Source organism: Cygnus olor, chromosome 3 (genome assembly GCF_009769625.2).
Source record: "Cygnus olor isolate bCygOlo1 chromosome 3, bCygOlo1.pri.v2, whole genome shotgun sequence".
Lineage (NCBI taxonomy): Eukaryota > Metazoa > Chordata > Aves > Anseriformes > Anatidae > Cygnus > Cygnus olor.
The window spans coordinates 70,555,746-70,572,681 of record NC_049171.1 but is presented as its reverse complement, the minus strand read 5'-3'; the positions used below and the strand labels follow the sequence as shown (position 1 = coordinate 70,572,681).

General features: G+C 40.0%; 1 protein-coding gene across 4 annotated transcripts in view; it reads left to right on the top strand.

The window, feature by feature from the left end:
• The window catches only part of GRM1 (glutamate metabotropic receptor 1), a 181,290-nt gene that overhangs the window by 105,502 nt on the left and 58,852 nt on the right, over window positions 1-16,936 (top strand). For all 4 annotated transcript variants that reach the window (XM_040553072.1, XM_040553073.1, XM_040553074.1 and 1 more), the window contains exon 3: window positions 12,948-13,183. In XM_040553072.1, the coding sequence (XP_040409006.1) occupies window positions 12,948-13,183 (236 nt within the window). The remainder of the gene's footprint in view (window positions 1-12,947; window positions 13,184-16,936) is intronic.

Here is a 16,936-nt window from a genome sequence, read left to right as displayed (position 1 = left end):
ATCAGTGGCTGTAGGAACATACATATATCATAAAAAAATGGAAGCTCTAGAACAGAAAATGTGATTTTTATCCTCCTTCTGTCTGCTTGGAGGACCATAGCCTTTGCTCTGCCAGTGTGCAGAGAATTTGTCTGTCTGTAGGAAAACAGTATTGTCAGTTGCTCACTAAAGCTAAAACCTGAACTTCTACATCTGTCATTTAAAACAAGGGATACCTTCAAGATTCAGTTATGTTGCCAGTGCTTATGTGTTTCTAATTCTCTTTTTAATCAGGCTTTTGAAGCTCTGTGGATTGTTTGTGTGAATGAAAGAGGAAAGAAAGAATTACTGTAGATTTAGCAAGATTTTAAACCTGTAGTAGTAAGAAGAAAAGCTGTGACAAATACACTTTGGACTGAGGGACTAGGCAGTGTGATTTCATGGCCCCACTTGGCTACCCTCGCTGTGCACACCATGCTGTCCGGGCCTACCTGATGGTTCAGCCATGCCTGAGGACCTAATGGAGGCCGACATCGTGGCCATGGGCACGCCCCTGTTGGCCTCTGTCAGCATGGGCTCAGAGACAGCTTAGGGAGGGCACAGCTGAGGGTGGACTTCCCCAGTGGCCTGGGGATGCATGCTCACAGGCCCTGGTCTAGCTGGTCTCCTGGGGGCTCATCCAGGCGGAGCTGCTCCTGCTATCTCCCATAGCTGTCCTGGCTGGCCACAGGCCCACAGCCCACAGCCTGTCCAAGCCTCGGCCTGTCTTTGTTCCCAGGGAGATACCTGGTGCCAGGGCTGGTTCTGCCCCAGTGCCCCCAGTGTCCTGTTCCTTGTGGGGTGAGGGGATGGGACAGTCTGCCAGGCCCTGCCCTGATGTGCCCATGGGCAGCTCCAACACCCCCAGGGAGCTGCTGGTCCCCATGGTGCCCTGGTGTTCAGGCTGAAATGGCTGGAGGCCCTTGAGGCAATGTCAGGATCAGAACTGCCCCAATAAATACTGAGAGTAATTGTTGAACCACATTATAGGTATTCAAGAGTACATATGCAATGCATGTTGCATTTTTAGTTCAAATCTTGTGCAGTTCATTTAGCCATTATATTGTGAACATTCAACCAGGCAAGTGTCTGTTAAAATCCCACAAACATTTGCAGCAGGCCCAGGGGATTGATGTGATACTGAGGATGGAGCCTGTACTTGTAACAGGCTTGTATTTCAGGTTTGAGGAAACAGAACTTGCTAATTGTAGATGTTTTGGATTGTGCAGTTAAGGTATTTCCATTTTCCCCCAAATTCATATTAAAGGTAAAAGTAAAGAAGAATGTTTATCCAGTAAGAAACTGGCTGAGGCCAGCTAAGAAAGTGGCAGATTAAGAAAATCCATCACAGAGACAATGTGGGTAGACAAGATGGTAGAAGGGGAGATTTACTGTATGTAAAGTTTGGGGCACTTTTGTATATCACAGAAGCACCCCAGCCCCAGAGCATGAGGTAATCCCTGAGTTGTGGAGGATGAAATGCGGGAACAAACTACTTGTGGAGTGGTTACTCAGTGATTCAAGGATTTAAATAAAGTCACACAGCACTCTTGGTACCATAAAGAGAACATCTAATACTGGAAAAGATATCTGTAATGATTGCCCAGAAGAAGTCTTCCAATCCAAATACAAGATGAGATCTTGAAGGAAAACAGCTACCCCCACAATCTCCAGTACAGAAATAACAAAGAATATATCTTCAGTATACTTTCTTGATTAATATAACTTACAATGAAACCTATAGCTTTTAGAAAATGTAATGTTGTTGTCTCAAACAATTGGACAAGTCTGCATAGTTGTCTCAAACAATTGGATAGGTCTGCATAGTAGTCTTTTTTATATATTTATTATTATTATTATTTTACATAGAATAAAATGATTCAATGAGTGCTTTTTCTAATTCCTAGATAGCCAGACTGGTAGGGAGGTATTGCTGTATCCAAAGTTTGTATTTAAGCACTCTCCTCATTACAGCTATTCTGTGCCCCCGATGCTACAAAATGAGGTTACTGTGGGACGCACTGTGATATTTTTCAGCTACTGCATGCTAGCAGGATTCTGTTTGAACCTTTTCCTTACATCAGAAACTATATGTCACCCTAGCTCTCTCAATGCCAGCATGATACCTAGAATGAGTCACGCTTGAACAATATGAACACCAGTAAATAAGTAGCATTTAAGCAAGATGGTGCATTTCAGTGGTTCCTCTAAGCAAAATACCTGATCATTTCCAGATGTATTCTGGGCATATTTTGATTTAAGATAGATTGGATGCCATACACCTAAATACCTAAAAAGCTGCTAGTGTCCTACTGTACATCTGCTTGATAAGGCAAATGCTCTTAAGGAGTAGAGGTTAGCTGTGTGATATAGAGCTAAGTTTGGTGCATTGTACTTAGGTTGTACTTAGATTTCTTATTTCACATTTGTGTAGCTACACGAATAAACATTTAAAATTTTAAGCATTAAGTGCAGAAGAGTAAATCCATAATGCTTTTATAATGCTTTTATATATACTGAAAATACTCTATAATAGTTGCTTTGGGTCAATTATAACAGTATTGCTTGAGCAAAGTGGGTTACTAAAAAAAGTATTATTCAAGGTATTACACCTATTTTTATGTTCAGTAACCATTTTTGAACAGATTGCTTGATTTTCAGGTGAATTCTTTATTCACATTTTTCATCAGTTTCTTGGTTTGCAAATGGTTCATGTGCTGTTCATTGCAGGCACAATGCAATGCTGTGCTAGCAGGCTACCCAAATTTTGCTTTATTCATTCTGTAAAAACCTTAAAGTATTGATTCTCTCTCTGGAAAGGTTTAGGTGCTTAGGTGGCTCACTGGTATAGTATGAATTGGATACTTTACTTATGAATATATAACTTCAAATGAACAATATTTGAATATGTGAGTGGAGAATATCTTATTTATAAACAATCATACTAACCTGAGCATTCAAGTATCCACAAAAGGTGAAGAAGGAAGAATTGCAGATGAGGACAAATTTAAAACAACTTTTGTAGAAAAATCTGTTGTGGAAATATCCTTCTAATATTTGTTTAGCTTTGTTGTAGTATTTGTTTCTAATATATGTTTAGCTTTGATTAACAGCTTCACAACTGTTGTGATTCCATCATGGGTTTCATAATATTTCACCTTTGTTTTCCACTTTATTGGATTTGATATTTCGAAGCCCATGGCAGTATGCTTTGGTATGGAGCGGATAGTATGCTTTTATCTACACTACCTGTTCTTCTACAGAAATGATTTCAATTAAGAGCTATCGAAACAATGAGCAGTTCTTGCATAAAAGTGTGTAAAGGTTTGGTTTTCACACGAGTGCAGAAATAGCATTTCAGAAACCTTGTACAGGTATTGAAATAGGACATATTCGAGCCAGTAATAACAACTTGATGTAAGATGTAGGTTGTCCTCTTTAGATCTGTGTATTTGAAATTTAATTTGGGAAAAGGACTATAAACTCTGTGTATATTTCTCTTAAGCATTGTCATATGAGAGGGCTACATTAAGGGGTACCTTGAGGGAATCACAAGAATATAAGCCACTGAAGGAAAATTCTGGACTATCCTATGAAAGTCACCCTCTTGGGGAAATCTAAAGTCTGGAATTCAAGGTGTTTTTTTGTTCAGCACAGTTTGTCTGAAAAACAGAGAAGAAAATATGATTCTAAGATGTTTTCCTATTTCCCTGTTCCTCAGCACCTCAAAACAGAAAACAAGGAGAGAAGGATGGAAATGTTTCTACTTTTCCTGCTCGTGGTTAAGGAAGATATCTATGGTAATCTTGTAGGAAGTACAACAGAATCACATCCAAACATTCAGCAAGATCTGCTGGAGTGGGAAGAAGTAGACAGGGCCATGTCTTCACCCGTTCTCATTCCTGTATATATTCCTATACCTTTCCATGAATTTCTAGGTTGTTTTCTCTCCATAAGGGATCTCTCTTTCCAATTCTTCAGATCTAGCCCCGAGACTTGAATAGTTTGTAGGTGACTGGAGTACTGGTAGGAACCACTCTACTATTCCCCTTTATGTTTTGCACAGTTGGACAGAAAAAAAAGCTTCAGTCTATAAGACTTTCAAACAGAATGGAAGTCTTACCAGGAATATTACTATTCTCCCTGAAAATGGGCTACCGTTGAGTTCTGCCTAGCAGGAACTACCCCTTACTATCAGTATTCGTTCTGCAATGGAATCTCCTTGAATGTAATTTGCAGTACAGCAGCAGCAAGGGGATAAAAAAGAAATCCCCAGGAACTGGTACAGAGAATAAAAGAAATATCTCTCTATTTTCAGATTGGGGTGTATTAATAAATTGTTAAAAATCTTGGATTTATTTGCATATATTAGAGCCCAGGATCACCTTATATGATGCGCAATGCTAAGATTACAGCTTCCTAAATTTGTGTATTTGTTTAAAATTGGACTCTCTCCCCCTACCTTCCCATATGCTTTCACTTGGAAAAGATACTGTGCACTCATAGTGCCTCATGTTGTGAATTTCAAATATGCAGAGCAAGGATTCAATCCTCTTGACAGTCTGGGGTGGAAGCATACGTACACCTTTTGAAAACCAGCTATTACCTTAGAGAATTTATGTATGGTTGCTGATTTTCCAAGATATGCACCATTGTGCACCCTTGAGAAAGGTAAAACCTTTCCTGCATAAAAGCAGCCACTACATTTACAAAAAGGTGTACATGCCAACCGTGTCACAAATCTTCACAGCAATGACTCCCCAAGATAGATGCCTGCATGATAGACAGTTAAAATTCATTATGTAAATGATATGTAAATATATGCACTGCATACGATAATTAAAGCCTTCCTAAATACATATTTACAAAATAGACAATCCACCATGGTCCATGAGGTTATAATCTACATTTTTTAAATGAATGGTGCAAAAACTCTTAAAATTCACACAGAAGTGGATGATAACCATGTGAAACATAATGACATATCATTTATCAACTTTGGTTCTGTACAGAGTGTCATTCATTCAAAAAATCCACTGATTCACTAAATAAAAATTGGAAGCTCCTACCAACAGTTTGTGCTGGTGTAAAATATAAGAAGTAATGTGCTACTACGACTGTGCAGCATCAGTTATCACGGACAGGAAGTGAAAAAATGTATATGCAGTGTTATGAAATGAAACTGGCAAGAACAGAAAATTTACTAAGAATTATGACTAAATGCTTGAAGAAAGTGGCCCTGGAGGTTTTTTTTAGACCTCATCTTTCAATTTCACTCAGAAAATAGCACCTCCTGTAGGATGTCAGTGTTCAGACTCTGATAGGTAACACATACCTGTCTCAAAGGCATCAGAGTTAATGGATAAATCACACTGGGCTCTTCCTGAGTCACACTGGTGCTCTCTAGAGATACCTATCAAGTCCTGACGAAGTTTGATATATTCTTCAGTTAATAGTCCCTGACAGGATTACAACCTACAGTGACATATTAGCACCATGTGAATTATGAGTCTAAAATCGGTAACTGCAGTCTGGCACCTAATGATCCTTAATTGCTCCTCTTGTACCTTCTCTTGTGCATGGGGGAGATTGTCAAGGCAGTGATCTTCTCTCTCCCTTTTATTTTCCATTGCTCTCCAAGAAGATGCTTCAGTGGTTTTCTTGTCCTGCTTCCAGTTTGCAGAGCTGATATTCTCACAATGCTTTCAGCTGATTTGAGTCTGGACTGACCTGTGAAGGTCAACATCTAGGACAAATCTAAAGGCTGGAATTTAAGGTACATTTCAGCCCAATACAGCTTGTGGAAAGGGACCAGGTACAAATCCCACAGTACCTTGTGATGCATTCTGTAAAAGATAGGCAGTTTGAGAAAGTGGTGCCTCCTGCCCACCATCATCTATGCTTGCAGAAGCAAAAGTACTGACCTATTTACCCTGTTTTTTCTTCCAGTTGACAAGAGCTAGTGAATTTGATTCTTCTTGTTTTGAGGTCAGACAATGCTCAGCAACCCCAGATTATAGCATGATAACAGACAGCCTTTCAGCCTGATCTTGCAACAGTGAGATACGAGCTTCACTGTAGCCATTGGACTAATTTACTAAGATTGTCAGGACTCATCAAACATGTAAAAGTAAGACTATGTTTAAGAGTTTATAATTTTGCAACTGAGGAAAGCTCTCCCACCTTTCAATACATGTATGTAGTACCGCTGAATTAGCTGAATGAATGAGTGCAAAAAAATGGCTTTTTGCTTCTCAGGTTTGACCTAATACTCATTAACAGTAATGCTCAGCACCTTCCAGTTAATATTGGTGACCAGTGGGATTGACTCACAATGCATAAGCTGAAGGAGGAAAGTCACTTTGCTAGCTGCTGACTTGTGAATATTGGGTAGTTTCCATTTTCTTCACGTGACATCTGTTTGAATTTTGTTACACAAACACTGTGTATCTCTGATAGAGCTCCTTATTGCCAGAGAATAGTTTCATCCTCATTCACAATAAGCTATTTTTTTTTTTTTTCAAGTCTATTCCCAGAAGAGGGCAGCTGAGTAGCCAGTTGCAATGGTGTTTGCAAATTACTCTAGGCCTGATTCTGCCACCTTTGCTCATATCAAAACAACACTGACTTTTTGGTGGAACAGCCTGTGAAATTACCCCACCTGATACACTGGTACTTCCTGGGCTGCTCTTACACTGAGATCTAGATTTCCTTATGTTCTTCCAGAATAGGACACAGGAGGCCGTTAAGATCATATTCCTGCAGCCAGAGGTGAGAATCCATGCTGGATTTTCCACTAGGACACTATCAGAAGAGATTTTTATAATGAGATAGAGAAACACAATTTATAGGCTTCTGGGTCTGACCAGCCACCGAGAAGATTGGCATTAATCAGAAACAAATTACAAATTATTTAAACTCCACTTATCACTATTTGGAGGGTTGTAGCATTTTGAAATGCCTCTAAGTAAGCTGTATCTGAAAATCTAAACAAGCAGTGTCTGTTCACCACACAGAAAGATAGTGTGCAAAAAGCACCTTCCAAATAAAGCATCAAAATATTGCAGCATATAATGATTTTCATTAAAAATAAAGTTATTGACATAAATAACAAAACGGCCATGGCACTTTATTGAGTGTTGAATTCTTTAAGTGGTGCTGTCCTCATATTTAAACCTATTAGAAGTTTAACATAGCAGCTGGCAGCCTTGAGAGCAATGGTAAAAAGGCATTTAGGAACATGCTCTGTAAGGCTGTGTATTGACGTTTTAAGGAAAGTATATTGACATGTGCTTTAGTTTTGTGGAAAGGAGAGAAAGGCAATAATATATATTCTGACCATTTGTGTGACAGTTATGGTTGGTTACCTGAGACCCTGCTGCCATACCTGAGGGGGATATCTGCTTCATTTCATTTTAAAATAACAAGAATATCTGTCCCGGACAGGAGGATTATTGCAGAAAATAATTTATTTGACATTTATAAAGGGCTTTTTGCTCTTAATTTCTTTAATTTATTTTATACGACTTGTCCAGCACAGCAGGAAAAAAAAAAAGTTATCATGATTGCAGACTTCTTAAGAAAACATTACTTAAGCCAGTGCAAATGGCGATGACAAAGCTGTCAATGATGCCATACTCCAGACACCAGAGCACACATCAGTTGCCCTCTATACCTTTGGTCCATCAAATCAAGCCCTATAAAGGTGCAGGGTTCAAAGTGCCAGTCAGTTTCCATGACAGACAAGCGTATTTGTTTTTCCTTTCGCGTGAAAGAATGCTACCTCCCACAATAATCACAGAATAGCTTCCAAGTAGTTTTCATAAGCAATAGCATGTTACTTTTCTGTGTACTTATTTGCCTATTTGGAAAAAGCATTTGGAACAGTAATGCTCTGGGTACAGTGCTGGGAAGCAGAGTTGAACTGCTGCTGCGTGGTTTAAGAGTTAAGTCCTGGGGAGATGAAAATAGAGTGCTTGATTGCTGGTTGTCTCATCAGCCCTTGTGAAAAGCAGTTGATGGTGTTCATGATTGGGAGAGGAGACGAAACTGGAAATCCATTACATTTCGCCTGGTATTTCAGTCACAAGAATATACGTGACTTCAGTTCAACAATTCAACTTAAACCACAATTTCTAAATGTCTATTCTAATACAGTAATAGAATGGTAAGTTAATTAAGAAAAAAATAGCTTTGTTTCATAGAACCATAGAATCACAGAACGGTTTGTGTTGGAATAGACCTTAAAGATCACCCAGTTCAATCCCTCTGCCATGGGCAGTGACACCTCCCATTAGACCAGGTTGCTCAAAGCCCTGTCCATCCCTTAAACACTTCCAGGGATGGGGCATTCACAACTTCTCTGGGCAACCTGTTCCAGTGCTTCACTACCCTCAGAGTAAATACTTTCTTCTTTATGTCTAATCAAAGTCTACTCTCTTTTAGTTTAAAGCCATTACCCCTTGTCCTATCGCTATATGCCCTTATAAAAAGACCCTCTCCAGCTTTCCTGTAGGCCCTCTTTAGGTACTGGAAGACCACTATAAGGTCTCCTTGGAGTCTTCTCTTCCCCAGACTAAACAACCCCAATTCCCTCAGCCTGTCTTCATAGGAGAGGTGCTCTAGACCTTTGATCATATTTGTGACCTTCCTTTGGACTTGTTCTAATACTTCCATGTCCTTCTTGTGCTGGGGGCCCCAGAGCTGAACACAGTGCTCCAGGTGCAGACTCACAAGACCAGAGCAGAGGGGCAGAATCCCTTCACTTGACCTGCTGGCCACGCTTATTTTGATGCAGCCCAGGGTACGGTTGGCATTTGGGCTGCAAGCACACACTGCTGGCTCATGTTGAGCTTCTCATCTACCAACACCCCAAAGTCCTTTACATCAGGCCTGCCTTCAATCCATTCTCCTCCCAGCCTGTATTTGTGCTTGAGATTGCCCCAACCCAGGTGCAGGACCTTGCACTTGGCCTAGCTGAACTTCATGAGGTTGGCACAGGCCCTTGTCTCAAGCCTGTCCAGGTCTCCTTAGATGGCTTCCCTTCCCTCCTGAGTTTCTTCAAACTCAGTCTGTAGTGATGGTAAATAGGACTTCCGAAGCTAGACAGAGTAACTCTGAGTTTTTCCCTTTCTGGCTGATTTTTTATTTATTTATTTTTTCTTTTGGGGGTGGGGGGATGATGACTGAATGCTGAGATTTGGATTTGGCATCATGAATGTTGGCCTCTGAAATGGGACTTGGACTGAGTAGCTTACAAAATATTAGTGGCCATTTCAGTTGTGATAAACACCCCAAAACTGTAAAAAAAGCAGTTGGTTCTTTTCCTCGTAACAGTGAACAGGGTGGTTGCTGGTTTGAAACCCACACACTTTTCTGTCCCTCACTGTTTCTGTCTTCATGCTTTAAACACTTTCACAGAGCTTCTGATTAGCTGTTGCACAGGACACCCTACAGTCACACAAAAGCCACAGTGGACAGTCACAGGGGCAGGCAGTTTGGGTGAAGGACATTGGGCCACATCCTGAAATCTGCAGTAGAGGCACACAGGAGAGATACATTGGTAACATGCAGTGCTACTTTGTACTCAGCAGGATAGAAAAGGAAAGTAGGTGGAAAGTACTGGATTCTGACAATAAAAGAGCAGCATGCACTGCTTTTTAAAACGAGATTTCATTTTCCCCTGTAACAGCTATCGGTTTTGTGTTTTTGCCATTGCCATGTACACTGTTACCTGGGCTTCAGGACCATACTGTTGCTCATCTTTAGAAAGGTCATTTTATTTTTAACATTGTCTTCTGCAGTACTGCCTTTTTATTCATATAGCATCTTTATGCACAGTTTCCAGACAATTTTTTCTATTTGTTTCTTTTTCACAATAAAAAATAATTTAATTAGAGACTGTAAAAAGGCCTTAGGTCTCTGATAATCCTCCTCCCACTGCTGCTGATGGGGCTGCAAGGCCCCCCTAGGGCACTTTTCAGCACAGCCAGCCAGGATGGCAGGGGTGCCCTCAGAGACCAGAGGACTCCTTCCTGCTTCCTTGACTTTACTGAAAGTAGAGCAAAGCTCCCATATGATCTTCAACACATATGAACTTTTATCTCTGATTCCAGTGCCTTTTCTTCACATTTGGTTCAGAATGAAACCTTAACAGAGAGATTTAATAATCTCAGGAAGCTGAAGAAAGAACAAAAAACATTTGGGGCTAGGAAGAGACAAAGAAATATTAGGTGACAGTCCCTGTTCCAATTTAGGGGAACTTTTCCATCAGCTGCACTCAAAGAACTTGAAATACACTTTCTTTTGCCTTTGCAGAATTTCTCTGCTTTGCCTTCAGAGTGAGTGTGGCACTTTTCCAAGGCAAACTTGGAGGGGAGAGAAAATAAATCACTTTTAATGTTTGGCTGGTAGCAATCCAACCACTAGAGAAGCTACCTCCTTTCTAGAAAATCTTGTTAAAAATGTCCTGATTTACTTAATCTTTTTGACTCAGTAATGTTTTTGCTTGAGTCTAGAGTTTGCAAGCCATAAACATTGTGACAAATAATGAAGTGATCATGCAATTAGGACTCAATAACTTATGCTGTAAGAGTGATCTCTTGCTTGTTTTTCCCCCACATAAAAATAAATAATGTGTCTTTTTCTTCTCTTTGGTGCTAATTGCTGGCTTGAATTATGTGAAATCCCACAAGCTTGGTCTCCTGGTTTTACCTTTACCTTTTTGTTATCTGGACTGTGTCCTGCTCTGAGGTAGTAAGGAGGCACACTGTACATTTTACTAGCTGCACTGAGCATGTGGACAAATGAGGAGTGGCTGAGCTGTGGTTTCTTTCCCTCTCCAAAACTCAAGACAATCTAGTGGGGCAGGGAGCAGGAACAGGCAATTTGCGGCCTTTGAACTCCGTGCACTTTCATGACATTCAAAAGCAGCTGTCAAGCCTAGGCCACGCCATGTGGTTATCCCTAGGGCTGTGCTGGTACGAAGGGAGCCAGGCAACCCACAGGCTGCAGGAGGAAGTTACCCAGCAGATGCTGCTGGCTTCAGCCTGCAGGAAGGATGGTCTCTGGGGCTCAGCCTCATGCCCACCGCCATTTCACAAAGGGACTCATAAGCCATTGCTGCCTTCTTGCCATGAACTACTCCCTGTGCCTTCTCCTGCTCTCTGCTCTCATACCACATATGAGATACAACATGCATACTAGGTATGTATCTTATGCTGCTTGGCTATAAGAGGATTTTGGTCAGTGGTAGGTATGTCCAGAACGTTTGGCCAGTTCTACTGCAAGGCCTTGGCAAATGGTGAAACAAAGAAGAAATCTTGTCTCAAAGGGGCCACGTAGTGCTGTCTTCAAGTGTGGCAACTCCTGGCCCAGGTGGAAAGGAATGTGTTGAGTGCTGCCAGATGTCCCTATTTTAAATTACTTCCTGTAATAAAGGCTTGGGTCTTGGGTCCTGTGTGAAAATCACTCAGTACGTAGGCTTTCCTGTATTTCCATGGAGAGCTGCTATTTTTTTTCCAGATGCCTGCAGCCCAGCTAGCTAAACCATGCATGAGCTCAGTCTGGTGGCTGGGGACCAAAGACTCACACATGACCAATGCATAGTCACTCTACATTTGTTTGACGAGGACTGTGACAGAGCTTGCTACTTCATATCTTGTCTGTTTTCCATTTAGGACTCCCAGTCACATCCATGCCAGGTGCCTCGTAAAAGCCCTTGGTTGGTGTGTTGTGCATTCTGATGCTCTTCTCAATGCTGTGTGCAAGAGCCTCCTAACAAGGAACTTTTTTTTTTTTTGTCTGTCTGGAGTGCAGGATGCAGAGACACTTTTGAGTGAAAGAAGGGCTTTTCTCTTAGTGGTCAGTCATATTTTTCATGCTGAAAGTGCTTCATCTGTCTGATTTTCACAGCAGCAGTGCTGCTGTTTTGATTCTGATCAGATACAGATAGATCTGAGATGCCAGATTAATCTATTTCTCTAATGACATGCCCAGTGTATTAAAACTAAGCAATGGCTGACATGTTTGCACTTAAATTAGACCATAATACCGCTATTCTTAGGGACCCTAATAGGTACATGGGAATGACACTAAATCAATGGACTTCTAGTTAAAAGAACTAAACTAAAACTCAAATGTTAAGCAAAATTGACTTTGTTCAAACCTGTTAAAATAGATGTTCCATGAAATAATGTTTTCAAGAAAGAGTTTTATCTTCAGATTTTGAGGAATGTCTCTAAGTGAATAAACAGAGAAGTAAAATTGAAAGCCATTGTTTATAATAATAATAATAAAAACAATTAAAAAAAGAGTGAAAAAGAAAGAAAGAAAAAAAGAAAGATCATTATCACAGATCCCTATACAGTATGAGAATAGCGTGTAGCGTGTGGTTTTCTTTTTAGTTTGTTCAACTTTATCAAGTATTCTTAACAAATAGAGCATACCATTCTCTTCCAACACAATATATTCCTCACTTTATGTTTAATTTAAATTACTCTTCTAGCTGTACAATCCATACATTCTCAGATCTCTTCTGCAAAACACCCAGGATCCTGTTTTAGTTTCCTTTCCATTGACGTTAATTCTTTCATTCTACCTTCACAGGATAGCCTAAATAAGGCAAAGAGATTCAGTCATAAAGAGATCACACTAGAAGCTATGCCGAAAAAATCTTTCCAGAGGGACAAGGCTAAATCCTCTTCATTTCAGATGAGTTAATGAGGGCTTGGCATGAAGTCAGTCAGACTGCTCTTTACAAGTCTGTATCATTGTGCTTTCTTCTTTCCCACTCAGTCTGAATTTTAGATATGCCATTACATTCCTCCTGAATTGCTTGTTTCCAGGGGTGCTGGCCTGCCTTTGGCTAGTTACTTTTTCAAAACAAGTTTCCTGTCTCTGGGTAATAAAGTTTTTTTGCCTCTTTTCAGTGATGGTTGGGCAGACAGAGATGAAGTCATTGAAGGTTATGAACCTGAAGCAAATGGAGGCATCACTATCAAACTGCAATCTCCAGAGGTCTTGTCTTTTGATGACTACTATCTGAAGCTGCGTCTGGACACCAACAACCGCAACCCCTGGTTTCCTGAGTTCTGGCAGCACAGATTTCAGTGTCGCATCCCAGGGCACCCACTAGAGAATCTCAACTTCCAGAAGAACTGCACTGGTAACCTGTCAACTGTTTTCCTATTTGAATCTGTGCTCAAGCAAAAATTTGTCTTTGCTTTGCTTGTTTGTTTGTTTGTTTTTAAAGTATAAATCACTGGTGAAAAGTAACAGTCCCAAATTGTGCAGATATAAATCTGAACTCTGGTAGGATTATGTCCGGCACAGCCTCCTCTCAATATAGTTCTGTTCTGTCATAGAGCAAATTGTTCCCCTTTCAGGTTTTAGAGCTATGTTGAGACTGAGAGGAGTGTAATATGGCTACCTGGCTCTGACTGAGATAAAATAAGTAACAGTTACATTTTAACAAAAATTGGAACAAATATAAACCTTTAGTTTGTAATTTGTAAATATTTCATTTCTAGTCAAAAAGGTACATTTTGATAGTAAGGAAGTTACCCCATGATAAATAAAAATAATGAAGTCTGGCTTCCCATGGTTTTTTGTCCTGTTCTTTACATCTCCATCCCCTTTATGTGATGGCATTAATCTCCATTGGTATTCATGTGCTCCCTGAGCTGACTGCCCACAGTATTTCTAGTTCTTCCCTTTTCCATCAGTGGTACTTTTTAACAACACCTTCTACATTACCTTTAGTTTCCCCTCAGTTCTCTTATTACAGTTGAGTCATATCAAAAAATATTGTGGCTGACTCAAAACTGGTCTGACGTGCTGACTGGCAGACTGGCTAGCACATCTGGGTGCTTAGAGGCTAGTGGAAGGATGTACTGGCTAAGTAATACTTGAGTTTGTACTGATACGTTTTCCTCAAAGCAATAATTAATTTCATACTCTACCAGAATGTTCCTTCATGTTATATATATTTATTTGTTTTTGAGACTGCTTCACCTCAGACAAAGGAGATAATATAGGCCAACAAGGTCAGAAATTACAAAGAGGAGACTGAATGATGTACACACAATGAAAATACATAGCCTTCTTTCTTAAGAAATGATGCTTAAAATTGCTTTGTTTTGGTCATTCCATTCACATAAATATGTTTCAAGCTGACCCTATAAAAACATCTGGTTTCCGAGGAATCTCAGTGGCTGTTGTAAGCACAGGTAGTTTTGCAGCCTCTAGTTGTAAAACTATGAACTTTAGTCAGAACCAGCATGGTCGTTTTTCATTTGCTTCATCAAAGACAAATACCAGGTGCCAAGTTCAAACTGGACTAAACGGGGTACTTCTTCACATCTTCACGCAGATGAGTTGGTAGACACAGGTTGCTGCGGACTCTAAATTTATACTTGAGTCAAAAAGCAGTTAAACAAATTCATGCCAAAAAAAAACAAGCCATACACACACACCCAAAAATAAAAACCAACCCACAATTAGGGCTGTTTTATGAAAAATAAACAAATAAATGAATAAGGGTTGTTTTATGGGAGAAAAAACAACAATAACACACTAATCTGTCTGAGGACATCCCAGGGCTGAAGGCACTGGACATTGGAGAGGATGCTGCAGAGGTATCATTACATGCCTGCCCTAGTGATTTGTCCTTCTCAAGACAATAGGTATCAGAGGCAGAAATGGCTACATTTGGATAATACTACAGAAATACAAAAGGATTGGTAAACTCTGACAGTTAATAGTCATAATTTAGGCACTCTAACATCTTTCCAGGCCCTGGGCAGCCTGCTCTAGTGGTTGGCAACCCTGCCGAGAGCAGGGGGGGTTGAAACTAGATGATCTTTAGGGTCCTTTTCAACCCAGGCCATTCTATGATTCTATGATTCCCTCCTCTAAGAAGCTGTAAGTTTTTGCACGAAACTTCAAAAGGTGATACTTCTTAGGCTTTTCTGAAAAGCGTTCAATTCTTACATTTGGGGATGAACCACTGATAACGCTCAGGCTTATCACGTAGAACAGAGAAGTTCATAAATGTCTCAGATCACAAAAGGGAAACACCACAAGGTATCTATTCTTAACAACAGCATATCTACAGAACCAGGAGACATGCATGTCCCCAGTGAGTATGGGATAAGTACAATTTTTTTTGTTGTTGTATTTTTCTTTAACTGCACAGAGTTGACTGGTGACTGCCTGGTACCACCAGTTTTCTACACACATGTCTTTACCTGACCTTTCTGCAGGGTTAAGAGTGCTACTCCAAATACTAGAAGCTCCAATGCTTGCTGATGAAGCCTTAATCTCCAAGGTCTACTATGGCAGCGCCAAGAAACTGCCTTCTTTACCTATCACAGGTTTGGAGACAGGCCTCTTCACAAGTTCTCTGGAAAAAAAAAAAAAAAAGTCTGAAATGCCTCTTCTGTCCTTCACAAAGAAGGCTGCATGCACAGATTTGAAGGAGAGAATCCGTATTGCTCAATAAATAATAAACAGTAGAATTTGAAATCCATTAAAAGTACCAATAGACTAAGTTCTGACTTCCTTGTTGTACTATAAATTAAAGTCCTACTCCATCACCCCAGGAAAGTTATCGATATTGAACACTAGTATCGAGCTCCTCAACTCCATTATATCTGAGAGCTTTCACTCTCACCTCACAGTATGCCATCAGTATTCCTGTAACAACTTACATAGGATTCTGTATTATGGAAAAAGCTGAGTCCCCTGTACTCCCAGAACTCCATGCACATTATTAGCACACATTGTGATTATGTCTGGTCCTGATCTGTTCAGTATTCCAGAAGTGCACTGGTAGTCATTACTGAGAACACAGCACACCTGCACTTTTGTATAAACAGGAATTGATTCAAAGGTAGTAGATTCATCTTCAGTCACTGGAGAGTTATTATGTCAGGAAGCTACTTAATGAAAAAGAAAACCAAGGGCAAAAGATACTTTTTTTGTCTAAGAGATCATAATGTATTTGTAGTTACCCAACAGTGGTATCCCTAGGAGCAACCACAAACAAAAAAATGAGAAGAGAGTGTTTTTCTCCAACTACCTTATTCAAAAAGATTCAAAATCCTTGGACCTATACAGTTTGAAAAGATTATAATTATAAAGTTTGTGGTTGAACATCTTCAATTACTGCTTGCCCAGTATAATTTTCTCATATACAACCTAATCACTTTATTGGGTAATTTATTCAGAATTGCCACTGAAATGTGGAGTTCAATTTCTAACATTTTTGGATAGGCAAGGACTTTTCTTCAAGCAATTACAGCTGCTGCATTTGCAAGTTCCCACACACCATTACTGTCGAGTCAGCACTAGCTCGGGATTGCATGCTTTCTAGGAAGCAAGGAAAAAGAAGTTCCTAGAAATCGCCCTCCCCTGATGGCAGGAATTACTACTTGAATTCTCTCACTCAGTCCCTGAGAAGACTGATGTTCTCCTTCAGGAATTCTCATGTTGCAATTAACTCTGTACATGCTTTTTTTTTCTTTTCTTTTTTTTTTTTTTTTTTTTAGGAAAAAAAGAGTCTATGTGGGCTAAGAATTACTGGAAGGAAGCAAATCCAAGTGCCTTCTATTTGTGAAGTCTGAGGGCTGCCTAAAAATTGACCATATTTTCAAAATATTTTATCTGGATTTACTCGTACTGTGTAGTAGTAGCACAAGTTCTTGGGAAGAGAAAACAACCTGCTCCTTTGGATTATTCCTTTCTTTTGTATAATAAGAAAAAAAAACAACAGCAAAAACAACAACACACTACTTTTCCCATTTGGGTGGCAGCCAAATGAGTGGGAGCTATTTTTGACTCATTCTTTGTTAATGTTATAGCCATATGCCTCTCATAAGTGTCTACCTCTCTGTCTCTCTCTCTTTCTCATGGCTAT